This window comes from Sphaeramia orbicularis, chromosome 16, assembly GCF_902148855.1.
Source record: "Sphaeramia orbicularis chromosome 16, fSphaOr1.1, whole genome shotgun sequence".
Taxonomy (NCBI): domain Eukaryota; kingdom Metazoa; phylum Chordata; class Actinopteri; order Kurtiformes; family Apogonidae; genus Sphaeramia; species Sphaeramia orbicularis.
In genome coordinates, this window is record NC_043972.1 from 36,051,481 (window position 1) to 36,077,025 (window position 25,545).

Here is a 25,545-nt window from a genome sequence, read left to right on the forward strand (position 1 = left end):
GAAAGCTCAGAAAACTGAAATTATTTTGATGAAACTGTGTATTGTTAACATAATAGTGTATCAGATCAGTGACATTTGACATTAGCTGTGCTACAATAAGGTCATTTACCTTGACTCAATGTCACCTTCACCTTTCTTTCTCACCCACACATATTGGAGAACCACAGGCATGTACATTTCTCTGTACATTTACTGATTAATTGGTTGATTTCATTGCTTGTTTGACATCTGTGAATATTACTTTTTTTCCCTGGTTTCCAAAATACACAGATTTTGTTGTTGTAACTTTACTAGTTCTCTATAAGATTATAAATGGCTTGACATGAATATCCAATTATTAACATAAGATTATAATAGTAAGTGATTTTTGAACAACTTAAATACATGAAATAAGTGCATTAATGATAATAGCCCACAACAGCACAAACAGAATAAGGGCTATTATGTTACTCCTACACTCTCACTGTAAAACCTTTGGCATTAAACATCTTATTCTGACATTTTTGTAACTGTATATCATATTCACCAGCTGTAATAAAAAGAAAAAAAAAAAAAAGGATTGAAAAAAAATGTCTTTAAGGTCTGTTTTCAGTTTCCTCTTGTGAGCTGCAGTGGGCGGGTTGTTCAGTACACTGCACAGGTGGAGTCACGCGTATTAGGACTTAAAGTTCCTATTCAGCGTAACGGTGTAAGTGCAGAGTGTGATAGCATGCATGTGTGTGGATCTTCAAGGACAGAGGACAGATTTTCTGTGTGAATCAGTAACACATTATGCTCAACAGAGAAAGGAATATACTTAGGAATACATTGTTTCTAAATGGACTAAATGTGTATCGATTCTTCATTTTTAATTAGTAACATAATCTCAGCAGCAGCAGATATGGTTTATGAAAAAAAAACTAAAGATTAAGTCCACCTCTTTGTCATCACTCTGCCTTTTTTTCTATCCCCATATCTCTTCCTTTTCATCTTCTTCCAGACTGCGACCATGACATCCATGGTGCATCTGTTGTTGCTCCCACTCCTGTTCAGCCTTGTAAGTACACATCACTGCTTGGTGCTGTTGTCATGCAATACATATTCACAGTACATTCTTAAATGCATGAATCTGTTAGAAAATCTGGGTTGTTAGATTGACTGATATAATGACTACAAGAATTTCGATGCCCTTTGTCGTTTGTGTATTTAAATCTTTTACAGACAGAGTGAAGTGTGACTAAACTGTAAGAGATTGCTAGTGGCGGACCATAGACTTTGCTCTCCCGTCCCGCAGTTGAATATAAAAATTTCCTCACTTGTCATGTAATTTTGGTTCAATAAATAACTGGGCTGTAAAGACCTGCCCTAAATGTCTGACTGCACTCAGCTGCAGTTCAGTACTCAAGCTAAAAGGGCAAACGTGGGCGTGAGTTTTGAGAGGTTTGATTTTACTTCAGCCCACTCTGTATTCCCAACTCCTGACCTATTGTTCTTCGCTGTGACAGGCTGTTGGGAAGGGTCTGGAGAACAAAAAGGGCCCATTTGAGAACACGTTTCTAGATGTCCCAGAGGGAACTCCTGTGCCTTATCCCATCCATCAGGTATCACACATGTAACGACCAAAAAACCCACCTAAAGCTTCACATTACCTGTTATGACACTTTTACTGGGTTGTGTCCCGCTGTAGTTTCAGGTGACCCATGCAGGTGTGAACGGTTTCAGGCTGAATGGAGAAGGCAGTGAAGACATTAAGATCTCAGAGGATGGGTGGCTCTTCCTGGACAAGCCTCTGGACTGGTCTCGAGATAATCACTACATTATTGGGGTAAAATGGCCTTCTGTCTTTTCATAAAAAGGTCATTTGAATTAAAATTACACCCATCCAATGTTGTCATGGCTAAAAATTTAAGACGCACTGGTGTGTGTGTGATCATATCCAGGTGGAGGCTTTGCAAGAGGGTGAAGTCGTAGATGGCCCCATTTATGTGACCATTAATGTGTTGGATGTCAACAATCATGCGCCATACTTCAACAACAGTGACTATGTGGCTACGGTTAGAGAAAACAATCCAGCAGGTATGTGTGTGTGTGTGTGTGTGTGTGTGTGCGCGTGCGTGCGTGCGTGCGTGTGTGTGAGGGGGAGAAACTCTCCATATGCAAAACAAGATTTTATCTGATAGTAATCATGAGAATATGTGTTTTGGCTGTGTGTAAGCCCATATAATCCATCACCTTATATATCAACATTATTTACATGTACTTTCCAAAGTGTTTCCTAATTATCTGACCATCTCATGTCCAAGGTACATACTGAACCGATGCTATTATATCAAGTATAATCATAACATTTAAACATTACTTCTTCATAAGGTAACAAGATGAAAGAGTAACATTGCGCAATGTGCAAGTCTCTTGGTTTGGTTTATCTCGATGTCTCTTTGAGAGCAGAGAATTACACGCTGGTGCCTTTTCTCATGTGAATGTGTTCGAGGTTCTATGCATGTGCCTGACACCAAATTTGGGATTCAGCCTAGTTTCAGTACATTATTAAAAATCCTATGGAGATAAGGATTGAGATCCATTAATCACAGAGAACAGTCTGACAGTCTTCGGTGTTAATAAACCTGGAAGGTGATTAAGAAATGTGACGTCACTGATGTGACAGTTAGTGCCACAAGGTTTTTTGTCCAAAAATGGACAAAAATGAAAACAGCACAATAATATGAACATAGCTCAGTTTATGATCTCTTACCAGGATATGAGTAAAATTCTTGGAAACTCTCTACTTTTAAGTAATCTTTTTAATGTTTTGCCCAATATATGCGCATATTATGACACTATAATATAGTTGTACACTAAGAGGAGGACATTTGTAAGTGTTTATTAATGTACACAGTTCAGCTGTGGTATAACATGGCCGTATTTATCAGTCTAACTCAAAAAAGGATTCAACAGAGGGGAAAATGTTTAATTGTTTTTACAGGTCTTAGAGTACCTGCACAGATTTAGAGAAACATGTTTTACTTTAATGTCCCAGGCAGCAGTAAAATAAACATTTAGACAGAGTTGCAACTATACTTACATCCATACTAACATCACATCAATTACTGTAAAATAAGTTAAAAAAAAAACCCAAAAAACAAAACATAAAATATTAAACATAATTAGCAGCTAAATTCTTCAATATCATCAAGTGAAACCACTTAAATCATGGAAATAATCAATACTGATGTACAAATACAATCTTGCAAAACATTTACACACAGGTGTTTCTGTCCACAAAGAACACCTCCTGAAATTCCAGGTCATTTTGCCTCTGTGTACTCCTAACCAACACATTTAGTGTCTTTTTAGTGTCAATTTTGTCCAATAAAACACTCTATCAAAATATGTCCCAATGATTCACTTTCAGTTTGTGCTTATACCAGAATTTAAACTGGACACAAAGCCTCCAATCACAACATTTTTCAGTCTGTCTCATTTGAGGTTCTAATTTGTTTTGTAGAAAAGTCAATAGGAATACATGACCTGTAACCAAGTTTAACTGACTTAAACTGGACTGAAAAATGTGATGTAATGTAAAAAGTACATTAACATTCAGGTCATATCTGATGGTGGTATGTATGAAATGAAACATTATAAAACCAATTTGTAGATAAATTATATGAAAATAATGGAGGAAAGAAAAACATTTGTGTAGCACAGTGACATGAAGGTCCCTGAATTTACCTTGAGCTACAGCATACAATTATGTACTTTTACATGAATACCACTCATTTGTTACTTGGATGTCTATACAGTAGATATAAAACCTAGAATGTGTGTAATTGCCATTTACCTTGGTCACGCTGAACTGTATGAGCACATCATTTTATTACATTTCTTCAAGTACATTGTCTATTTATGTAACAAGCTCTACTAATGTGTGTCCACATGAAGAATTATAGTGGTTTGCAGATATAAACACTTATATCTGATTGCATTTCATTGTGTTATTAAGCCTTCTTTAAATGCAGCAGTCCCTGAATTACTGAAGGCAAGAACATATAATAAAAGAAAAAAAAAAAAAATACAGCAATTTTTCAGGCTCTGTAAACAAACTTTCATGCTCTAAATTATTAGCTCTAGATTACAGTGAAAAAGCTTCCCACTATGTTGACTGTATTTAACCCATACAGACCCAGTGCTACTTTTGTAGCAGTTCCCAAATGATTTTTCTCTCTGTCTAACCTTTCTTAAATGATTTATCACATATTATTGTAATATTATCCTCTGTATTTTTGTTTTTCAGTGAAAATCAGGTATTTTCTTCTGTTTAATTCACTGATCATGTAGATGTTCATAAAAGCTCAGATTAAAATTGAGGGTTATTATATCAGAAACAAGAGAAAACTGAAGAAAAGGTGACCTTTTCAGCAAAGGTATCAGTAACTGAACATAAAAACAAGTGTCTTCATCCATTGTCATTGATCAAACTCCATGGGTTTTACTGGTGAATCAATGTTGTGGAAGATGATGGTGTTTCCATGGTAACCATGGAGCCTCTGGGTCATAGCTGATGACCATGAAAAGATGACAAACTGTATTCTACACCAATTAATTACATGTATTGATAGGATTAGTAGATCAACAGGTATTAAACGTTTTAGATCAGTAGGTGCTTTTTGTCAGCTTTGGATATTTGGGTCTTTATGGGTTAAACTAAGATTTAATGTTCTCATGACCTATTCAGAATCTCAATGTGTTTAGAATTTAACAGTGATTTTCTGTGATGTTCCAGGTGTTCCATTTACCCGTGTGTTTGCGTTGGATCAGGACGACCCACAGTCTCCCAACGCTCATCTGAGATACAGCTTAGTCAGCCAGATCCCCAACAAACACAACGTACTCCTGTTCCAAATCAATCCTGACACGGGAGAGATCTCCACCACAGAAGAGGGTACATACGCACATGTCTAGACACACATAAATGAACGAATATGAACTCAGATATAGACGTTCTGAACTAGGTGCACTGTCTGTGGGAAAGTCTGTAATCTGTCCATCTTTGCCTGTAATCTGGCTCTATAGTGCCAATGTAAATCCAGATTACACAGCTCATCTTGTGCGCTCAAGATTAACACTGATTGGAGGCAGATTGCCTAAATGTGTCGCGTGATGATGACCGCTGATTACTTTGAGTCTGTGTGAGAGCTCCGAGCATGTGAATCAACATGTTTATGTGTTCTGAGTTGTGTGTTTACATCAGGGATATGAATGAGGCAGGCATGAGTGACTGCAGACCTGTTCTCCTTCTAGGCCAGTTAGGAATATGGAAAAATACAGCATGTTATGTGTGTCATTGCAGGCTAAATAATGTGTGTTCTTTAACAGGCCAACAGATGCTAAAAGCAAGAGAGGGCATCATATATAGCAGAGGAGAAGATCAGAGCATTGAAGCTCTCAAGTCAAAGTTTGACCAGTTCTGTACGCCAGTGAAGTCGATCCCCTATGAGGAAAACCCCTTCTACACCTGTGTGGAGAGAGCAGGTTTGTGCCAACATGTGTCGATATATGTTTTCCAGATTCAGGGTTGGGACCTAAAACGGATCACTAACTGGCAGAAGAAAAAATGTATTAATAACATCATGTGTGAATTCATTTTCCTGTTTAAAACAGATCCCTAATGGGTAATTCATTAGTATTTTTTTCACGTGTACAACAAAGATCAGTAAAGGAAAGGAAACACTCACCCTTTATAGGGCACTCATAGAAATACTCTGGAATTCAAAATTTCAACCTCAGTGTGTTATTGGAGGACATAACATGAAAATATTACTTTTATGAAATTTTTCAAAAATGTTTTATTGTTATGTTGAAAATCAAGGTCAGTGAGGTTATCATATTTGGTTCCTTACCTGTAAGTAGCAAAAAAAAAAAAAAATCCAAGAAGTTTATGTAAAAAAAATACAAGAAAAACACATGTAGGGTGAAAAGAAGATGCATTTTAGAACATTACAACAACGTAAGTGCTGACCCAGACACCTGTCCACATCCACATTATCCCTTTGAACTAATTCCTTACATTAGTGCCATTACTTCATGGTACCTAACAAAGCAGGTACACTCACTGTTCATGCAGAGGTGGACCTTATATATATAGATACATTTGTTTCTTTATTATTCAATCAAATAGAATAGATCTGCAACCAAAAAAAGACAGCAAAAGCAAAAGAGACAGCAAAAGACACTTGCCTGATAAAGTTAAACATCATCAAATCAATAACAAAAATTCAGTAAATAAAAACCTATTACCCTTAAAATCAACTAAATAAATCCTCTGAAAATAGTCACTTTCATCTAAAATGGGTGGGGTCTGTATGTTAAGAATTTACTAGCATAAGAAATAACAGACTTTGCATAGTTTGTTTTGCTTTTGGACACATTATATCATCGACTGGAAGGCAGCAACGAACCTGACTCATAGAACATGATTTGGTTTGCTGATCATTATTTTTTCCCTTTTTGTCGCTTGCTTCTCTCAGATTGAGCCCAGATTCCTCTGTCAAACGCCAATAACCTTATAAGGCTCTTTGACAGTGGTGTTTAAGCTGTTCTCATCTGGACAACCCAGCAAATAAAAGAAATGGTTAAAAGACTTACAGTAAAATAATTATAGAAATTGCACAAATTGGCATCACAGACATTCAAGACAAAGCCATGACGAAGCGGAGGAGAGGCTTCACTTATAAAAGATAGAAGTTACATGAAAGACAAAAAAAGAAGAAAGTGACATAATGAGACAAATGTGACGTGAAATAGTGACTCCCAACTGGTGTTACCTTTGGACTTGGGTTTTCCCACGACCATTAAATCACCACACACACACACACACACACACACACACACACACACACACACACACACCTATACTAGTAAACACATGTATAATGTCACTGTGAGATTTTAAAATCCAGCACATATACTGTCATCCCTGCATGTAGAGCACATCAAATTTAACACAACTGTTTTCCCCTAATGCACATTTACAGAAGCTGTTTTGGTTCAAATCAAACTTCACTTTGGAAAATTGAACTCTGGTAAACCACATTCAACATCCTCTTATGTAAATGGGTTGTATTTGCTTTTCATTTTTTTTACAAGAACAAGGTGACTTAGCCTGTCATCTCACAGTCAGAAGTTTGCATTACTATGGCAACTGCCAGGCTGCAGCAGATCTTTGAGGCACATCTGTCATGATAAATGTCAGACATCAAGTATATAATAGCTATCATAAGCTCTTGAAATAGTTTTTAACCGTTCACTTTGCGACCCACCGAGAACATGTCATCCATTGACTCTTGAGTCACAATCCACCTGTTAAGAAAGCTAGAAGTGAAGATACAAGAAGATAAAAATACTGTGAAAGGAAAACCACATGAACAAGACATAAAAGATTCAAATGACGTAAAAGACTTAATGATAAAAGTCATGAAATTGCAGAAAAAAACGGTGTTTTAACCCATAAAGACCTCAAGCTAGTTTTGTTGAAGCTTCCAAGTGATTCTTCCTGTGCATTTAATCTTTCCTTAGTCATTTATCACCATTTGTTATGATATTATCCTGTACATTTTTCATTTTTCAGTGAAAATCACATATTTTCCTTTATTTCATTTACTGATCATGTAGATTCCCATAAAAACTAGTAAATCAAAACAAAGAAAAAAATACGTGAAAATGTGGCTTTTTCAGCAAAATATGTCATTCACTTAACATAAAATAAGTGTCAACATTCACTGGGTTGATCAAACTACTATTGGTGAATTAATGTTGCAGAAGATGATGGTGTTTAAACTTTCCTTACAGAGCCTCTGAACGCCCAATAAAGACACAACAGATGCTGCTGAAAAGCTGAGAAACTGCATTTTACTTGAATTATTTTAATGTATTGATAGGATTAGTGGTTGAGAAGTTATTGAACATTTTAGATCAGTAGATGCTTTTGGTGGCCTGTAGCCATTTAAGTTTTTGAAAGTTAGTAGTCAAAGAATCAGGAAAAGTTTACATCTACAGCGATTCATGTCCTATTTTTAAGTTTGGATTCAGAGGAGAAACAAATTACTCTTTTTTGTTTTGAGAGGAAAAACTTTGACAGTCAAATTATATTGAACAACAATTGTAAGAAACAATTAAAAGTCACATTTTTGGACTGTAGATTAACCTTTAACATCCAACTCTTAGGCTTCAAACAGCCAAGACGCACAAATTTAACTTCAGAAGAAAGGGATCTTCAGTGTTGTCTAGTTTCTATTTTCCTCATGTAAACTCTGTCACTTCAAACATGAGTCAAATAGATCGCTTTTGACCCAGTGGATGTTAAGAGGTTTAAGAGTTTAAGCATTTTTTAGGCAGAATGGCCTCTTTATACACGTTAATATTTTCTTTTTTTCAAACTATAATCCTTCAGATTTATTGCTTGATCTGATTTTTTTCTTTTGGTGTGTGTTAAAGTAAAGATTTTAGGAGGTTCTAACTGCAGAGATGGAGTATTATGCAATATAATGATATATAATGAGACTCTGTGTGTTTTCTTTACTTTAGAATGTGTTGTTTATATCTACAGAGGGAGTAGGTAACCTTTCATGCTGCTTTGTTCCTACAGTAGTTCTTAACAGACTTTCTCCTATTTATTTTTTTTTAGATTTTCTAGCATTAAGGTGCATTATTGTCATCTACAGCAGCAGGTTTCAGTTTGGAACACTTAAGTAAAAAGCCCAGAAGGGAACAAACAAACACCGGCTCTAATGAGGGATTTTTGGGGAGGGAGGTGGGAGTTTTTATTCGATTGCAGTATGCACGGGTGGATGTCACTGAACACCACACACTGAATGTCTGTGCCAATATCAGACTCTGGATTCTGGTAATTTTTTTCCCTTATATTTTCAGACACAGGCCAATTACAGCATTTCCCTTCAGGTTTTGTTTGTACAGACAGGTCACCACAAACCAATGATACTAAAGTGGTCTAACACATCACTGCCCATCCATGACTCCTCCATCTGCAGTCATTCTGATCAGCACAGAATTGTGGTCAGCATTGATCTAAAGTGGCGTGAAAGTTCTGCTGACACTGAGAATCAGATGTGATCTGTGCAGTTCATGATTTCATTCATTAATTCAATAAATAAACACAGAAGTAAATCAGGTTTAGGCCACTCTTGCCTGCAGTTTTAGGATAGTTTTTGTTTGTCATGATAGTCGACAGAATGCCTTTAGACTCATAAGCCATGGCATTGCATTCACCCATAAAGACCCAAACATCAACCACCAACCAAAAGCATCACTGATCACAAATGTTTAACCCTTTCATGCATGAATTATGAGAACCTTAATCAAGATTTTTTTCAATGAAAAAAACAATGCAATTGAAAATTTTTTTATGAACCTATTTTTCATGGAGTTGCAAAAATGTCTACTCAGCTGGACACCATGTGTTTAATATTTGCAGCAACGAAAAATGTATTCACTGATATATTGTGTGAAAACTATGAAATACAAACATTTCTAATGCTGTTAATCTATTGTTTTCTCACATTTTAACATGCTCTGATACTAGTCATTACTCACTTCATGGAGATAATATGCAAAAAACCCAAAAAACTTTGATTGAAAAAAAGAAAATTGTTAATGACAGACTAATAACAATAACAAGCAACTGATTTACACTCAAACATGTTACTGCAGATCAGATTCATCAAGAACAGCAAAGTTACAGTAGTGGTATGAATGTCAGTGTATGGGATGATGCATAAGCGTCCACTGTGTTGGCTGATATGGAACTAAAACAACAAAATCCATGAATATATAAGAGAACAGCTGTAGAATAACTGTACACTGTAGTGACCAGTATGCATGAAAGGGTTAATAACTGTTAATCCACTAATCCTATCAATACATGTAAATAATGCAGCTTATCATCTTTTCGTCATCAATTATGACCCATGTGGATGTTTAGAAGCTCCTTAGTAAACATGGAAACACTGTCATCTCCTGTAACATCGATTCACCAGTAAAACCCATAAAGTTTGACAAATGACAGCAGATGGAGATACTTGCCTTTATGTTCAGTTAATGATATATTTTATTGAAAAAGTCATTCTTTTTCTGATTTGATCTATTAACTTTTGAATTTACTCTGAACTTTTATGAACATCTACATGATCAGTAAACTAAATGTACGAAAAACCTGATTTTCATTGAAAAATGCAAAATGCAGAGGACAGTATTATAATAAATGGTAATAAATTACTTGGGAAAGAAAAAAAAAATCATTTGGAAGTTGTGACAAAAATAACTGTGGGTTAATCTTGTCCCTGTACACCTTTTTTTTCCAAGATACTCGAGAAAAAAAAAGAGTCAGGAAATCTTTTACCAAAGAGGTCTAGACGCTGAAATGTATCTTAAACAACAATCTTGAAGGTAACCTGATCAACAGTCCAGTGAATAAAATCCTAAAGTTTACAAGTGATGCAGTAAAGGCTGTGTCATGTGTCTGTTCAGTGTTCTGCTTTAAAATGTAATGATGGATGGTGTTAATGTAGAAAAACGATAAAACGAAAGTTATGAAGAGATGATGGTGGGTGATTAATGCTAGTGTAGATGATGAGTTCAGATGGGGGCAGTGCTTCAGATCTGTCTAATTTCCATGATAGGATCCAGAGGAAAAGCCTGAAAGATTTAACTCACCTAATATAAAGCAGTAGGTTTAGTTTTGTAGTTTCACCTGTTGTCCTTCTCTGTGGTGACAGAGAAGAGGAGGCGGAACGTGGACCCGCTGGAGGACCCCGACTACACCCTGATTGTGCGCGTGCAGGATCTGGGTGGAACTTCGGCGACTGCACTGAGTGGAAGCACGAAAGTGAACATTGTTGTGAAGCAAAACCTGTGGGTCAACCCTGGACCGATCACTGTCAGAGAGCACTTAGAGGGAACGTACCCCATGGTCCTCACAAAGGTGTGGTGACATGCATACACTAAAAACACACTGCGTATCATGTAACTAGTGTTGAGAAGGTGACTTTTGGAATATAAGAAGTACTTTGTTAAAAATGTAAAATGTAATCAGAATAAGAATCTGTTTTAGTGGCAAAGTTTGTGCACAAAAACAAGGAATTTGACTCCAGTTTATCCTCAGATCTCACATACTAGAGTAAATTGAATCAAATCGAATTGACTCAAATCTAAGAAATGTGCAAAACAGTATAAAGAACAAAAAAGTATAAAGACAATAGCACTGTATAAAAACAATGCAAATGGAGGATGGCTCTAACTATTAATTATTTTGTCAAAATAATGTTTGTTCTTATTATATTTTATCATGTACTTTATAAAAAACATACATTTAAATCAGGTAGTGCAAACCTCACAGAACTACTCAACACTGATTATTGTCAACATCGATATTAGAGCTTTTTTTCTGATTTCAGACAGAAAGTATTATAGAATTTCTGGCACTGACCATTGATCTTAGTTGTTGCTATGACTTCGGTGTGTTTGGCCCGGTGCAGATTCATGCTCCTTAGAGCAGTACACAATACAAGAGGCAATAGAAGGAAACAAGAAAACTGATGAAAAACAATGTTCATATGAGGGATAGGCATTGTAATAACCTTTTGATTTAAAAATTATTATGGCAGTTTAAGTTGATTGATCCATGATGTTGTCGTTAACACATGCCTTCCACCCAAACCAAAATAATGAAACAAACAAAAAAAAAACTAGAAAAACACTTGGAGAGCACAGACCTCCGCCAAGGCAGATCAGTCCCCCCCCTGATCACCACCAAAATTTAATAATTTGTTTCTTGTGCCAGTATCAACATTTCGTGAAATTTTCATCCAAATCTGTCCATAACATTTTGAGTTTCTTGCACACGGACAGGCAGACAGACAGACAGACAGACAGACAGACAAACAAACCAACACCGGGAAAAACATAACCTCCTTGGCGGAGGTAAAAAAACAACTGACCAAAGTCCAAAAACCATTTTTCAGACTTTACTTAACACATGCAACAAAAACTACTTACACCTCTCTATTAGTTGACTCCGCTTAACCATTTGACAAATCGATTCATTAATCATTGGTGCACATTCCTAGTTCACTTACAAATGAATAGATAGAGAAACAACTTCTTGACCATGAAATTTTTATTAGCTTTTATTTTTATTCAGTCTTTCACTTTTGATTTTGAGGTCAGTTTAGTTGAATTTTATTGCATAAGTGCCTGAGAAGGTGTGGATTTAATCTAGTTTAATGTAATTTTAAGCTTTTCACACAATTGATTTTGATATTTGCAGAAGCTGCAAAAGTAAAAGGTAAAATCTATTATACTTCATATCAAATATGATTAGTACCTCAAGGGCATACTTTGTTAAAAGCTATTTTATTCTTCTACACCATCAATCATTTTATTACTGGAAGAAATATTTCATGTTTCATTGTTTACTGGAACAAGTTTGTTTTATGTTTTGAAAATATATTTTATTTTTATTTCTTAATTCAATTATTTTGTCACAAATGGTTTTATTGTTAGTCTTGGTTTTTACTACTATAATAGTTGTGTTGCTGATCCATGGCATCTGGAAAATAAAAACAGATTCCAGTACAGCAACAGAATTAAATATGAAATTGCCATTAAGCGTTGTGCACAAAAGAATATATTTTTATGTAACCTCACCGATGTTTTGATCAGTGACTGAAATTTAAATACATTTTTTCCACAATGACTGTAGTAGATTCAATTTATTCTGTAATTTATTTAGCTAAGAACTTCTCATATAATTAGTTCCTGCCTGTAACTGACTGTCATGTTCCTTCTTCCTGGATCCAGGTCCAGTCTAATGATCCGAACGCAGTCTACAGGTTGGTTCAGAAAGAGCGAGACCTGAAGTTCCCCTTTAGGATTACACCTGACGGAGACGTACAGCTGACAGAGGAGCTGGACAGAGAGGACAAAGGCATGGTGAGTAATAGATTACAATACCCAAAGTAAAGTCGAGAAATTGTGTTATTATTGTAGAATATATGGCTTCAGCAAGGTGCAAGACATGTTATAATACTCCTTACTTTGCTGTTTTCCATATATTTTTCTGTATCATTTATTATTGGTTACAACTGAGTACTACTTTATGTTATGTTATGTTATGTTATGTTATGTTATGTTATGTTATGTTATGTTATGTTATGTTATGTTATGTTATGGTATCTTATCTTATCTTATCTTATCTTATCTTATCTTATCTTATCTTATCTTATCTTATCTTATCTTATCTTATCTTATCTTATCTTATCTTACAGGTAACTGTTGATTATTTCTGAAGTTGTATGTTTTGTTTCAGTACATCCTGGTGGTGTTGGCACAGGACGACCATGGAAATGAGGTGGATCCACCAATGGAAATTCAAGTTATAGTGGAGGATATTAATGACAACAGACCAATGTGTGAACATGAAGAGACTGTGTTTGAAGTGCAGGAGGATGAGCCTGTAGGTAAGATATGTACTGTTTTATTACATAACTATTTTATGCTGCAGAGTGTGCTTCAGTTCGGGTGCTTCAAGGTGAAAGAGTCCATCCATTCAGATGAAGTTCAATGGAATCCTTTTTGACTTTAATCTCATCTATTAACTCTGTGATGAGTTTTTTCTCTCAGTTCATCATGTCGGTCCTTGTGCTTCCAGGCAGCCTCATCGGGCAGCTGTTGGCTCATGATGATGATGAACCTGGGACCATGAACTCTCAACTGACTTACACCATCCATTCCCAAAATCCACCCTCTGAACCCAACAATGCTTTCTCCATTGACTCTTCTTCTGGTCGAATTCAGGCATTGCAGACACTGCAGCGAAAAGACGCACAGATGTATCACCTCACAGTCAAAGTCAGCGACCCAGGTAACACACACACACACACAAACACACACACACACAAATAAACACACCATCTAGTATAGACAAGTCAGTTTTCAGTGATGGATGAAGCACTGATCACTTCTGCTTCACAGCTTTCAGCACAGATTGTAAGGTCATCGTCAGGGTGATAGACGTCAACAACGAGCTTCCTCTGTTTGAGAGGAGCGATGTGAGTATTTTAATATTCACTGTGTTGTTTCTTTTGCTGTTTGAGTCAATGTGTTGGAGATTCTGTGTGTGTCTGTCTGTGTTGTGTTGTGTAGTATGGCAGCCACAGTCTGGCAGAGGATGCTCCAGTAGGACACACACTGGTGTCCGTCAGAGCCACAGATGCAGATGACCCTGGCAGCGGCAGCTCCCGTATCGAGTTCCACATCTCTGAAGGCAACGATGACGAGGTCTTCGCAGTAGAAACAGATGGAGATGGTGTCGGTAAACTGGTCATAGCTAAGGTACAGTATCACTATTCTCTACTTTTCCACACAAAAACACTCACAGATGAATCTATGCAACCCAGTGACTTTGACTGGATCTCCGTTGGTCATGTCTTCAAAATACCCCATGATGAATATAAATTGGGCTCTAATTTGGTTTTTACTCAAAAAAGTTCAGTGATGTGAACACTATTTGCATATTCAGAGATCGCAGAAAAATCTTTTCTGCGATCTCTGAATATGCAAATAGTGTTCATTTCAAAAGTTAAATCCTTATTTATTTCTGTAGAGCCTCTGAAACTGGAGGGGCTTTGTTTAAAATTATTGTATTTCCTAAATTGTTTATATTATGTTTTTTGTTATACCTCTTCAATTAAAGCTTAAAGTCACATTTTGCTTCATTTCAATCCCACTGTGGGGATGTACATTATTTATACAATTTATGTCCAAATACACTGTTGCTCAATAAAGTTGTAAAATGTTGTTTTCAGACACTTTTCCTCTGTTTATTCCTATTTCTACACATCAGTAATCCCCTTTGACCAGATACAATGATTACAGTCACATGTTATTTGCCATGAATAAATCACATTGTCACAATCATTTCATGAGAAGAGGAAACAATATTTTATTCCAACTTTATGGGCAACAGTTTATGTATGGGTCTGATCATCTATATTATAAAAGCCAAATAGCCTCTGTGTGCATGTATGTATGTATGTGTGTGTGTGTGTGTGTGTGTGTGTGTGTGTGTGTGTGTGTGTCCGGGGATTCACACAAAATCTGGGAAGAGTTGACTGCTGCAGTTTGGTTTACTTATGTATTTTTAGTCAAGGAACAGACTAGTGAAAATGGCAAGTTGATAAGACCAATATTTTGGGAGATATTAGTAATTTTGGAATACAGTAGCCTTTCAGTCATGCTGCTATGGCCAGAATGCTTTGGCGGTGACTGTTGGACAAATGCAGTACAGCACGCACAAATACACAACAGCATAAAAACTACCACATCTAGAACCTGTGGATCCCCACGGGTCAACGCGCTAATACATACCTTAAACTCAGATTCTGTGTGAAAACAGCATCAAACTCTACATTTTATCAGTGTTCACAAATTATTGATTTGGTAAAAGACACTTGTTTTGTCCAATATTCAAAACCCCTTATGATGTCAGATTATCACAGGGATTACTCTGGAATTATTGCTGTGTAAACAGTAAAATGCCTGTGTAGTTGAAATGGTTGATTATTTCTGCCACTTCTGTTGTACACTTACATCAGTTCTTTCTCTGTTCAATAAAGACACAACTGTCTCCAAGACGTTCATGTTACTTGACAAAATCTGTAAACACATATTAAAGAATATACCGTAGGGAGGTTTTAACATTTTCTGAAGCTGCTCAATCACAATTATTTAGTCTAGACCAGTGTTTCCCAACCTTTTTGAGCCACGGCACATATTTTACATTAGAAAAATCACAAGGCATACCACCAAATAAAAATATCACAAAATGTATATTTATTGAAATATAATGCAAATCAAGTCTCAGTTTACTCAGTGTGAAACCTGGGCCTGTTTAGTTGAACACAGAGCTGATATTCTTGCAGGAACTGAAGAAAGACACACATGAATCTTCTTCAACAGCTTCGGGTCTCTCTCTTTTTGTGGGGGGGGGGGGCTCATTGGGGGTGCACAGGCAATATTGCCACGGGGCGTTTGGAGCAAGAAACCTGAGAGGGTGCGTCAGCGACCCCTCGGAAAGACCCTCAGATTGAGGTCCATTGTATAATAGTTTGGGAGGTACATCCCCCCTGCCCCAACCCAATACCCGGGGTTTGTGGGTAATTCGCTGATCTGCACATCACTAGTGAGGGGTGCTTTATCAACAGAACACACCACATCAGGGCTGATTCACTTTCACTTTTACTTTGCAAAGGGAAACAGGAGACTGTTGTTGTAGAGTGGATCATGCAGTCGTATGTATCAAAATCACGCTGCTCGCTTACAGTACCAACCAGGTGAAATTGGATCATTTTCAACGGCGCACCTGATGATTTCTCATGGCACACTAATGTACCACGGTGCAGTGGTTGGGAAACACTGGTCTAGACATTCAACATATTCTTTTTCTTTTATTCCAACAGCCTCTGGACTTTGAGTCATCCTCCACCTACAGGCTCAAGATTGATGCTCGCAACCCTGAGCCACTGATGAAGGGTCTGGAGTACGGCAGCGATTCCTCAACCTTTGTTTCGGTGTCCGTCACTGACGTCGATGAGGCCCCAGAGTTCAACCTGGACAACATGGAAGTGACTGTTCCCGAAAACACCACCAAGGGAGCGACGCTGCTCAAAGTGGAGGCGAAGGACCCAGAGGGCAAAGAGATCAGGTACACACACTGTCAGCTGTTCAGTGTCAAAACTGCTTCACATTCAGCTCAGATGTACTGGTAGGATTGCAACAATAATAGATTTGATAACAGTCTCAGTGTCACTGTATGCATGCAATTATTATTATTTGTTACAGAATGAATGAAAAGACAATTGATGGTTTAATAAAGAAGAAAAAACCTTTCATGATGAATAATTTTGTGAAAACCTCATCCCTTCTGGAGATAAGTAACAAAAACAAGAAAGAAAACATGTCCTCTTTGAAATAAATAATAATGTTCTTCTTTCTGAGCACAAATTGGAGAGAAAAACAGCACACATAGTTGAATTTCTGTCTGAGGACATGTCATTTATTGTTTACCAGTGTGCTGTCTCCAGCAATGCCTGTGACCTTGCATCGTTCTTTCTTTTTTTCAAAAGGCCTATTTACTGATTGTTGGTACTGAATAAAACAGTAACTGCATATTGAAAGGAAAATTGTGTCTCTCATTAACACTCATGTGGGTCACAGCATCTACCATATGCATCAAGAGAGAGTAATATAGAGGGCACATGCATAATATACTGTACAGAGAAGTCAATAATAAGAGCGAAAGGAAAGAAAAAAGAATGTTTGTCTAAGGTGACAAGATTTGAATTGGTGCAAGACTGAACTGAACCACTGTGAGTGGGAAGGAGTCAAACCCTTCTACTTGAGTGAAATAGCTTGTCAAGACAGTAAAGAAGTAAAAAAACAGCACATTCAATAAATTCATATGCTAAGCAATCTCCATATTTGGCTCAGTTTATTGGAGAAAGGTTCATGAAGGGCTTTGAAAGACTGAACATATCCTATGTAAAACTTTACTAAAAAGCATCATGGGAAGGAAGTAACTTTATGGCATGCACAGTCTACATCAGGATACATCTAGGCTAATTTGCATACGATAGAATAATTAAACCTGTTCATCCTGAGGGTCCACTCCTACAAGGACCTTCCTACTAACCTATGATTACCTCAGTACCTAATTTTTTTTTTTCCTAGTAAACGCTGCAAATTCTACGTTTTTTCTGTGTTTGTGTTCTAGCGACGTTTACTCAGTAACAGTACATTTGATAATAATTCTGAAACTTCTACATCAGTCTGACAGGTGTTACCTTTGTTTTGAAATCAAATTTATAGAGAAAAATGTAGTTTACTAATTGTGTTTCATTCATTTAGGGAATATTATTTTTGGTTTTTGGGCTGAGAAATGAGCTCAGGGTTTAACAGATTAAACAGCAAAGTGCATGTGGAGTACACACGGAAAAAGAGTGTATTGATCAAAGATTAAGTTGGTAAAGTGTAGGGTTTTTTTCCTTCAAAATAAAGGCATGTGATATTCAAAAGCTTTTAAGTAATGTGAATGCTTTCCAATATCTGCTTTGATTTGATTCAGTTTGACTCCTTTTATCTTATTTTATTCTTTTTTTTCTGTTTTTTATTGGAGAGCAGGTGAAGATCAACATATGTTTGTCACTGCAGACAAGAAATATAAACATACACACATACATGGGCCAAGACATTAACCAAGATATAATCACAGAAATAACAAAAAAAAACAAAAAACTAACACTAGATATACGTATAAACATGTGTACACACATGTACACATACATAAGTGCATCATTACTACATACAATTGGCAGACATGAGTCATAACTAAACAAATAAAAGAAAAAAAGAAAAACAGCACAGAACACCGGTATATTTTATAGCCCCGTAACCCTCAGCTACCTCATCCCACAGATCTTTCTCTAAATTTCACGGCATGCTGGATATTTCAAATAAATGCATAAAAATACAAGTCAGTAAAGTCTAGTGTTTTTATACATTGATGGATATGGACAACTTTGCATCAAGGGTGTAAAAGGTTAGACATACAGCCTTTTGATGTGGTTTTACTGGGAGAAACATCAATAAGGCTGGTTTGAAACTGGGATATTGAATGCTGCATCCCATGGATTTATCTTCAGAAAGATAAATCGTACCTCTTAAAGCTCCAAGAAGCTATCATTGCACCTTATCGGAAAAAAAGTAATTTTTCCAATAAACATGCAGCTATTGAGCACAAAACATTATGTAACAGAAAATGTAAAGCAGTCTGATTCACCTCTGCCAAGAATGGACTGGAGGAAGGAAAACTAGCCATGTTTTTTGCCATGTGCCAAGATAAGTATAAGCAATAAACCCAAATTTGGACTTTAACACACTGACACTATGACTAGGATCTTGTGTAGTTTATGAGTCTAACAAGATGTACTGATAATAGACTGAACAAAAACACACCACGCCCATCTGCCAAAGCTGAAGAGGGGGCTTTGTTGAAAACATCACTGCTTCTTTTGGCTTTGATTCAACTGTTAAAACCATCATGTGTACTCAGAAGAGACTATTGATTTACTTTGGCTGCCATTATTTCTTCTGTCATGTTAATATCTGTGTGTATGTGCGTCTTTGTGCAGATTTAAGTTGGATGGTGACACTGAGGGTTGGTTGGAGATCGATGCTGCAACAGGAGAAATCAAGACCAAAGCAAAGTTGGACAGAGAAACCATGGAGACTTTCGACCTCACTGTCATTGCCTATGAAAAGGGTATGATTTTTTTATGGCACAAAACTTAAGTAATTATTGATGTTTGACCTTTGAACCCTGTTTTTTGTGTCATGACACTTTTTTGTGATGTCTGACTTCCTCTCCAAAGACAACCCAGAGCATTCCTCTGAGCAGGTGGTGTCTGTGAGGCTGCTGGATGTAAATGATAACTACCCCACACTGATGGAATCCTACGCCTTCATCTGCATGAAGAAGCCCCAGCCTGTCATCATTAAGGCCCAGGACCCCGACAACGCCCCCTTCTCTCAGCCGTTCACTTTCTCATTCGCCCATGGCAAGAAATCTCCAAACTGGGACCTGAAGGCTGTTGATGGTAATGAATATTAAAAGATATAGATCTGAAAAGTATACTTTCAGATCACCAGACTCTTCTTGTTCTTTGCATTTGCAGGTTCGACAGCTAAACTGGTTCTGAAGAAAATACCGACTGAAGATAAAACCTTCACCCTTCCCATTAACATTAAAGACAACGCAGGCATGGGCATCACACACTCGTTTGAGGGTGAGTCCATTCATGCAGTTTAAGTGTCAGTGATGGGTATGAATTATTATTTTAACAAATCCTGTAAAAGTCAGTCTTATTGACTTTATCTCCAGAGTAAAATCTTTTTTCTGTTTCCCTGTCACAAATGTAATAAATACAGTACTTTGAACGCAGACATACAAATAAAGTTTGACATAAATAGAGAAAAACCTAGATTTAACCAAACAAATAGTTCAAATCATTCCACTGGATAATTACTGCAGGGATGAATATGTTTCAGCTCGGACTGATGCACTGAGTAGCTTCTCTTCTCTTAAATAACCATCAGTTTGATAGAGAGCATAAAGATTGGACTGACAAACATTCCCTTTGATTAACATCTATTTTCTCATTCATTCATAGAATTTCACATTTTTGACCTAATATTATACGTATCTTAGAAACTATAACCAACTTCAACTTTGGACTTAAATTTTCTTTATGTGTAACCCATATTTAGCAAAGTGTCATTATTTTTATTCTGAGAGCATTTTGTATTTAGACAAGTGAAGTCAGTAGTAGCATACAGGTTGTCATTTCACAGAGGGTAGTGATAGATCTGTCTGTTGTGATATATTAAAGTTTTTTCATTTGTTCTCATTCAAAGATAGGGTGATGGTGGGTTTCATAACAGCTAATTTATTATATATCTGTATCTCTATCTATCTATCTATCTATCTATCTATCTATCTATCTATCTATCTATCTATCTATCTATCTATCTATCTATCTATCTATCTATCTATCTATCTATCTATCTATCGTGAAATTTAAAAACTGGAAATAAGTAATAACAAAATAAACAAATATAAAAGCTGTTACATCATGTAACCCCTTTGAAATAACCAACACTTTATTTATTCTTTTATAAACTGTCATCTGTTTTGTATGGGACAAACATATAAAAGACACAACAAACTAACAACAAAACAAACAATCACAATTACACACACAGTGTAGTCTATGCATCAGTTATGTAATGCATGTAACTGGCTTCCTCTGAACACAGTGTAAGTCATTCCCGTCTGCAGAGGAAATGAAAATAGAAATGTCTTCAGGAAAAACTAGCACCAGGTGGAGGGAAATCATAAAGATAAGCAGACAGACTGAGATGTTGTTGTTTTTGATCCTTTCACAGGATTTGTCAGCCACTTTAAACCACTCCCAGGACACAGGGTTAATGTCTATGTGTGTTGTCTGTGCTTTCTATTTTCCAGTGCAAGTGTGTAACTGTACCCAGCTGGGCTACTGCTACATTGCACCGGGGGATATTGACTTTAGACTTGGCATGGGAGCCACCATTGGGATCCTGGCCGGCATTCTGGGCCTCTGCGGTGAGTCTGGTTCCAGTATCATGTAATATTCAGCCACATTCTGCTCGTAACACACAAACCTTCATATTGTATGATCATTTTTGGTTTCAATTGTGTCGACTCTGTGTTGTTTCATGTTGTAACTGTATTTTTTCTGTCTCTGTGCAGTTATTATGTTCATTGTAGCGGTCAAGCGCAGTGGTACAAAGAAGAAGGATAACACAAGCCCAGGCTTGTGAGGACCCACACCAGCTCTTAAACATTCCATCCAATTTTGATGAAATGTCTGACACATTGCTGCATTTTTTGGAGGCCTGTACAGTATCTGTTCAAGGATTACTGATGAACATTAATCTTCTAATCTAATGTTATTCCCTCAGCAATAAGTGCCTGTGCTCACTTCCCCAAAATATCCTCTCTCTGAACATCTCAAAGTGTAATTTGTCCTCACAAAGCACAACATGCAAGAGCACACACAACCACATACATTTACTTTAGTGTAGTTTATTTTATTTACAAGTGAGACTTAAGTCTGATTAATATCCTAGGTTCCAATTGAATCATTCATGTGCAGCTCTGGAAAAAATTAAGAGGCCGCTCCAAATGTCCAAACCTGGACTCCACTGAGAAGGTTGAAGCTCATGAACTATTAACAAAAACTGAGCTGTTGGTGTTTTTACAGTGAAGTGGCATAAAGCAGCATGTAAAAACCACCTCAAGACCATATTTTGGCTCCCTCTATCTAAAACAAGAATTGTGTTATTTAATAATGAATATGATTTATTTACTTTGCATTTTTGAAGCCCCGCAATTTCATTATTTTCTACTTTATAAATGCTGTAATGTTTTTGTTTAGAAATCGGGAAAACTGTCAGTAGTTGTTAAATGTTCATTTTACTCCAACACCTGCTTATAAATATTAAGAGTGGTGGTCTGATCATTTTTTCCAGAGCTGTATACAGCTTTTTAACTTAATTTATTTGAATATGACTCCCAGACTTTTATCAACATTTATCATGTCATGTGTTTTCATTTATTTCATCCCAGGAGCTTTTTTACTCTGCTCTGCTTTCATCTACCAAACAACTGTTATGCAACAGCTGGAAGGATGCTCAGTGTTCACAGACACCTTTCACTTTGGTGTCAGGTCTGTCAGTGTAGTGAGCAGTAATTACACAACTCTGTGATGAGCAATCACTGCTGTCTCCCCAATAAACAAAGAATCTGGGAACCACTTGTTTTCTCACCGTCATTGTGTGTCCGTCTGTGTGGGTGCGTGTCCATGTCATGGCCGACGCATGGTGCTGCAGGTGTTTGGTGACATAAGACATAAGCAGCAGCCATTCACACCTCGCTTTGCTCTACACAACTTCCTCCATCCTTCTGTTCAGATTTCTGACCAGTGTTTACTCTACACTTACAGACAGTGCTGTTGCATCCGTCTTTTTCTCCCCTGTCGCTCCCTCCCCTCCTCTCGGTCTGTCGCTGAGCGCTGAAGGCCAGGGTGCTGTGGATGCTCTGAGTCATCTCTTCAACAGTGGGAGACAAGCTGTGGATTGTTAGTGGTGCTGAAAGGACGATGGCTTGATTGTGGGCTTTTAAGCTGCACAAAGAGGCTTCAACACTCAGAAAAGCACTCACTGACACAAAAACACACACATGACAGTTAAATCTGGGTGCCACATGTATTGCCATGCATCCATCCAATACATGTGCCACACTTGTGAGTTACATTATGTACAAGTGTGTGTTTGGGATGATTCATCCAAGGACCTGCTTCAACTCTTAAAAACCAAACTGAGTACGAGTCAGAGGCGGAGGAATGAACCGAGCTGCAGCCTTGTAACGACAAACTCCACACAGATCCTCTCCACTGTTTATATCTGCTCTCTCTCATCGCCTGTAACCCAGCAACACTTTCCACAACAACACACACACACTGAGTTCTGTGGAGCCGGTGGGAGAAGCTGCATGTTTGATGGACAGAAAAGAGGAGGTGGAAGAAAGACAGGGAGTGTAAACTGTGTGATGGATCACCTGACCACCTCTGGATATCAAACTGCACATGGGAACATGGCTTTGTTTTGGCCTCAACCAATCATTTTATCCTAATATAGAAACACTGAAGGCGTATATGGGTGTTTTACTGCAGCAGTGGCCAGTTAATTTGACAATGCAAGTCATAAAGAAACTTTTCAGAGTCTAAAGATAAGAAATAATTGGGCTCTGATTGAAAAACTTCATAAATCCATCACACTTTACATGTAGGCTGTGTTATTCAATGCACAGAAATAAATTAAATTAAATTAAATTAAATTATTACATTATCTCAAACCTTGTGACAATGAACAGTCTGGACCTGGTGGTGAGTCAGTTGAAATGAGCTGCTGAGCTGTCATCTGTTCTATTACTGTGCGTCAGAAAGTCAGGTTTACGTGGGACGTTTTGCCTTCCACATCCAAAATGTTTATCCCAGCGAACCATACAGATGTAAATAAATGGAGTCATGAAATAACATCCGCACTCAATCGGAAATGAGGTACGTTCATAAAAAAGTAATGTGTGAGTATTTCCAGTAACATAAAAAGAAAAACTCACACTGGTTGTTCTGTTCTGTATGTTTTAAGTATAATCTCCTTTTTCAACATATAAATCAGTCAGTCATAGCTGAATATATTAAATTATATCAGTTTTCTTCCTATAGGCAATCACTGCCAGACATTTTCCCTCTTTTCTATTTACAGCTGCACATAAAGGGCTGAATCACACACACACCTGGAACCACTTGCTATAATCATCTCCTTGCGAAACGACTGTGAATGATTTCCTGCTGTTTTTAAAAGGTTAAGATTAGTCTTGAATCAGGATATTAGTTGAACAGTTTTTACTGGAATCACAGCGAGTTTCATAGGTCAGTGACATAACAGTGTTATATCGTAGGTTGAATCCTCACTTTTCTGCAGCATTAGGGGTTTTCCAACCTTTAAAAAATGTACAAAAAGACACTTAGTCCCTATTTATGTGTCTAAACACTGTAATGATTTTTTTTAAAATGTTGCACACAACAAGAGATCAAACATTAGGACAAGCAAAGAAACAAACTGTGCAGGTGAGATCAGAAAACCCCGTGGGGCTTATAAAGTAACCCTTTCATGCATGAATTATGAGAACCTTAGTTGAGATTTTTTTCCTGAGTGTTTTTATTCCTCTTTAGGCATGAAAAAAACAATGTGATTGAATTTTTATTTTATTTTATTTTTTTTTATGAACCTATTTTTCATGGGGTTACACAAATGTCCGCTCAGCTGGACACCATGTGTTTAATTTTTGAAGCAAAGAAACATGTATTTAAAACCCATCATCAGAAAGTGATATACCGTGTGAAAACTATGAAAAAAAAAAAAACATTTTTCATGCTGCTAATCTGATGTTTTCTAACATACTTTAATGTTAGTTATTACTCACTTCATGAAGCTTATATGCAAAAAGAACAACCTTCTTGATTTAGAAAATTTTTAAATTACAGTCTAATAACAGTTGGAGAGAGATTGGGGGTAAGAGTAAGTAAGTTTTTACTTTTTCCTACTCCTTTTCGAGCATGTATAATTTCATTTCATTTATTTTATTTATCTTATCATTATTATTATTATTATTATTATTATTATTATTATTATTATTATTATTATTATTATTATTATTATTATTATTGTTGTTGTTGTTGTTTTCCTTTTGTTTACTTATCAACCTTTTATGTACCAGTACTTATATTTTGTTGGCTGATTTTTTTATTTCACTGTTGACATGATCGAAGTAAAGATTTCAAGTCAATCAATCAAATTTACCAATTGATTTACACTAAAACCTGTCACTGCAAATCAGGTTTATCAAGAACTGCAAAGTTACAGTAATGGTATGAATTGCTGTGTATGGGATGGTCCCTAAGCGTCCACTGTGTGCAGCTAAAACAACAAAACCCATGAATGTACAAGAGAACAGCTGTAGAATGGCTGTCCGCTGTAGTGACCACTATGCATGAAAGGGTTAATCTCACCTCATTACAGCATTAGCATAAAGAAAGACAATAGAAGTAAAACAATAATATACAAAGTACAACAAAAATATAAACAAAGAATAGAAGAAAAAGAGTATGTGTAAGTGTGGGAGAGTGTTTGTATGAAGAATATTTAAATTTGTTGAATCAGATATGTCCTAAGCCTATATTTAAACTGATGAAGTGAAGTAGACTCAGATGTGATTTGAATGTAACTGTTCCATAGCTGCGCCCCCCTGAACCTCAGACAGAACTGACCATGTCCAGT

At 36.8% G+C, this 25,545-nt stretch overlaps 1 protein-coding gene across 1 annotated transcript; it reads left to right on the forward strand.

Annotated features, from left to right (window-relative positions):
- Nucleotides 1-988: 988 nt before the first annotated feature.
- On the forward strand, nucleotides 989-22,448 carry cdh17 (cadherin 17, LI cadherin (liver-intestine)). The gene is made up of 18 exons (XM_030158473.1): nucleotides 989-1,036; nucleotides 1,485-1,580; nucleotides 1,667-1,804; nucleotides 1,920-2,055; nucleotides 4,760-4,918; nucleotides 5,353-5,508; nucleotides 10,767-10,972; nucleotides 12,850-12,981; nucleotides 13,358-13,508; nucleotides 13,700-13,912; nucleotides 14,023-14,099; nucleotides 14,194-14,382; nucleotides 16,509-16,753; nucleotides 19,239-19,369; nucleotides 19,479-19,703; nucleotides 19,782-19,892; nucleotides 21,131-21,247; nucleotides 21,395-22,448. Exons 1-18 carry the CDS (start codon nucleotides 989-991, stop codon nucleotides 21,463-21,465), a joined length of 2,601 nt encoding a protein of 866 aa, XP_030014333.1. The 3' UTR covers nucleotides 21,466-22,448.
- Nucleotides 22,449-25,545: the final 3,097 nt, after the last annotated feature.

Excerpts from the sequence above, each read along its gene's own strand:
- cdh17 (XM_030158473.1), top strand. The coding sequence starts at position 989 with ATGACATCCATGGTGCATCTGTTGTTGCTCCCACTCCTGTTCAGCCTT. Across the intron at positions 4,919-5,352 it reads GATCTCCACCACAGAAGAGG|GCCAACAGATGCTAAAAGCA; the intron begins GTACATACGCAC and ends GTTCTTTAACAG. Across the intron at positions 16,754-19,238 it reads CCAGAGGGCAAAGAGATCAG|ATTTAAGTTGGATGGTGACA; the intron begins GTACACACACTG and ends GTCTTTGTGCAG.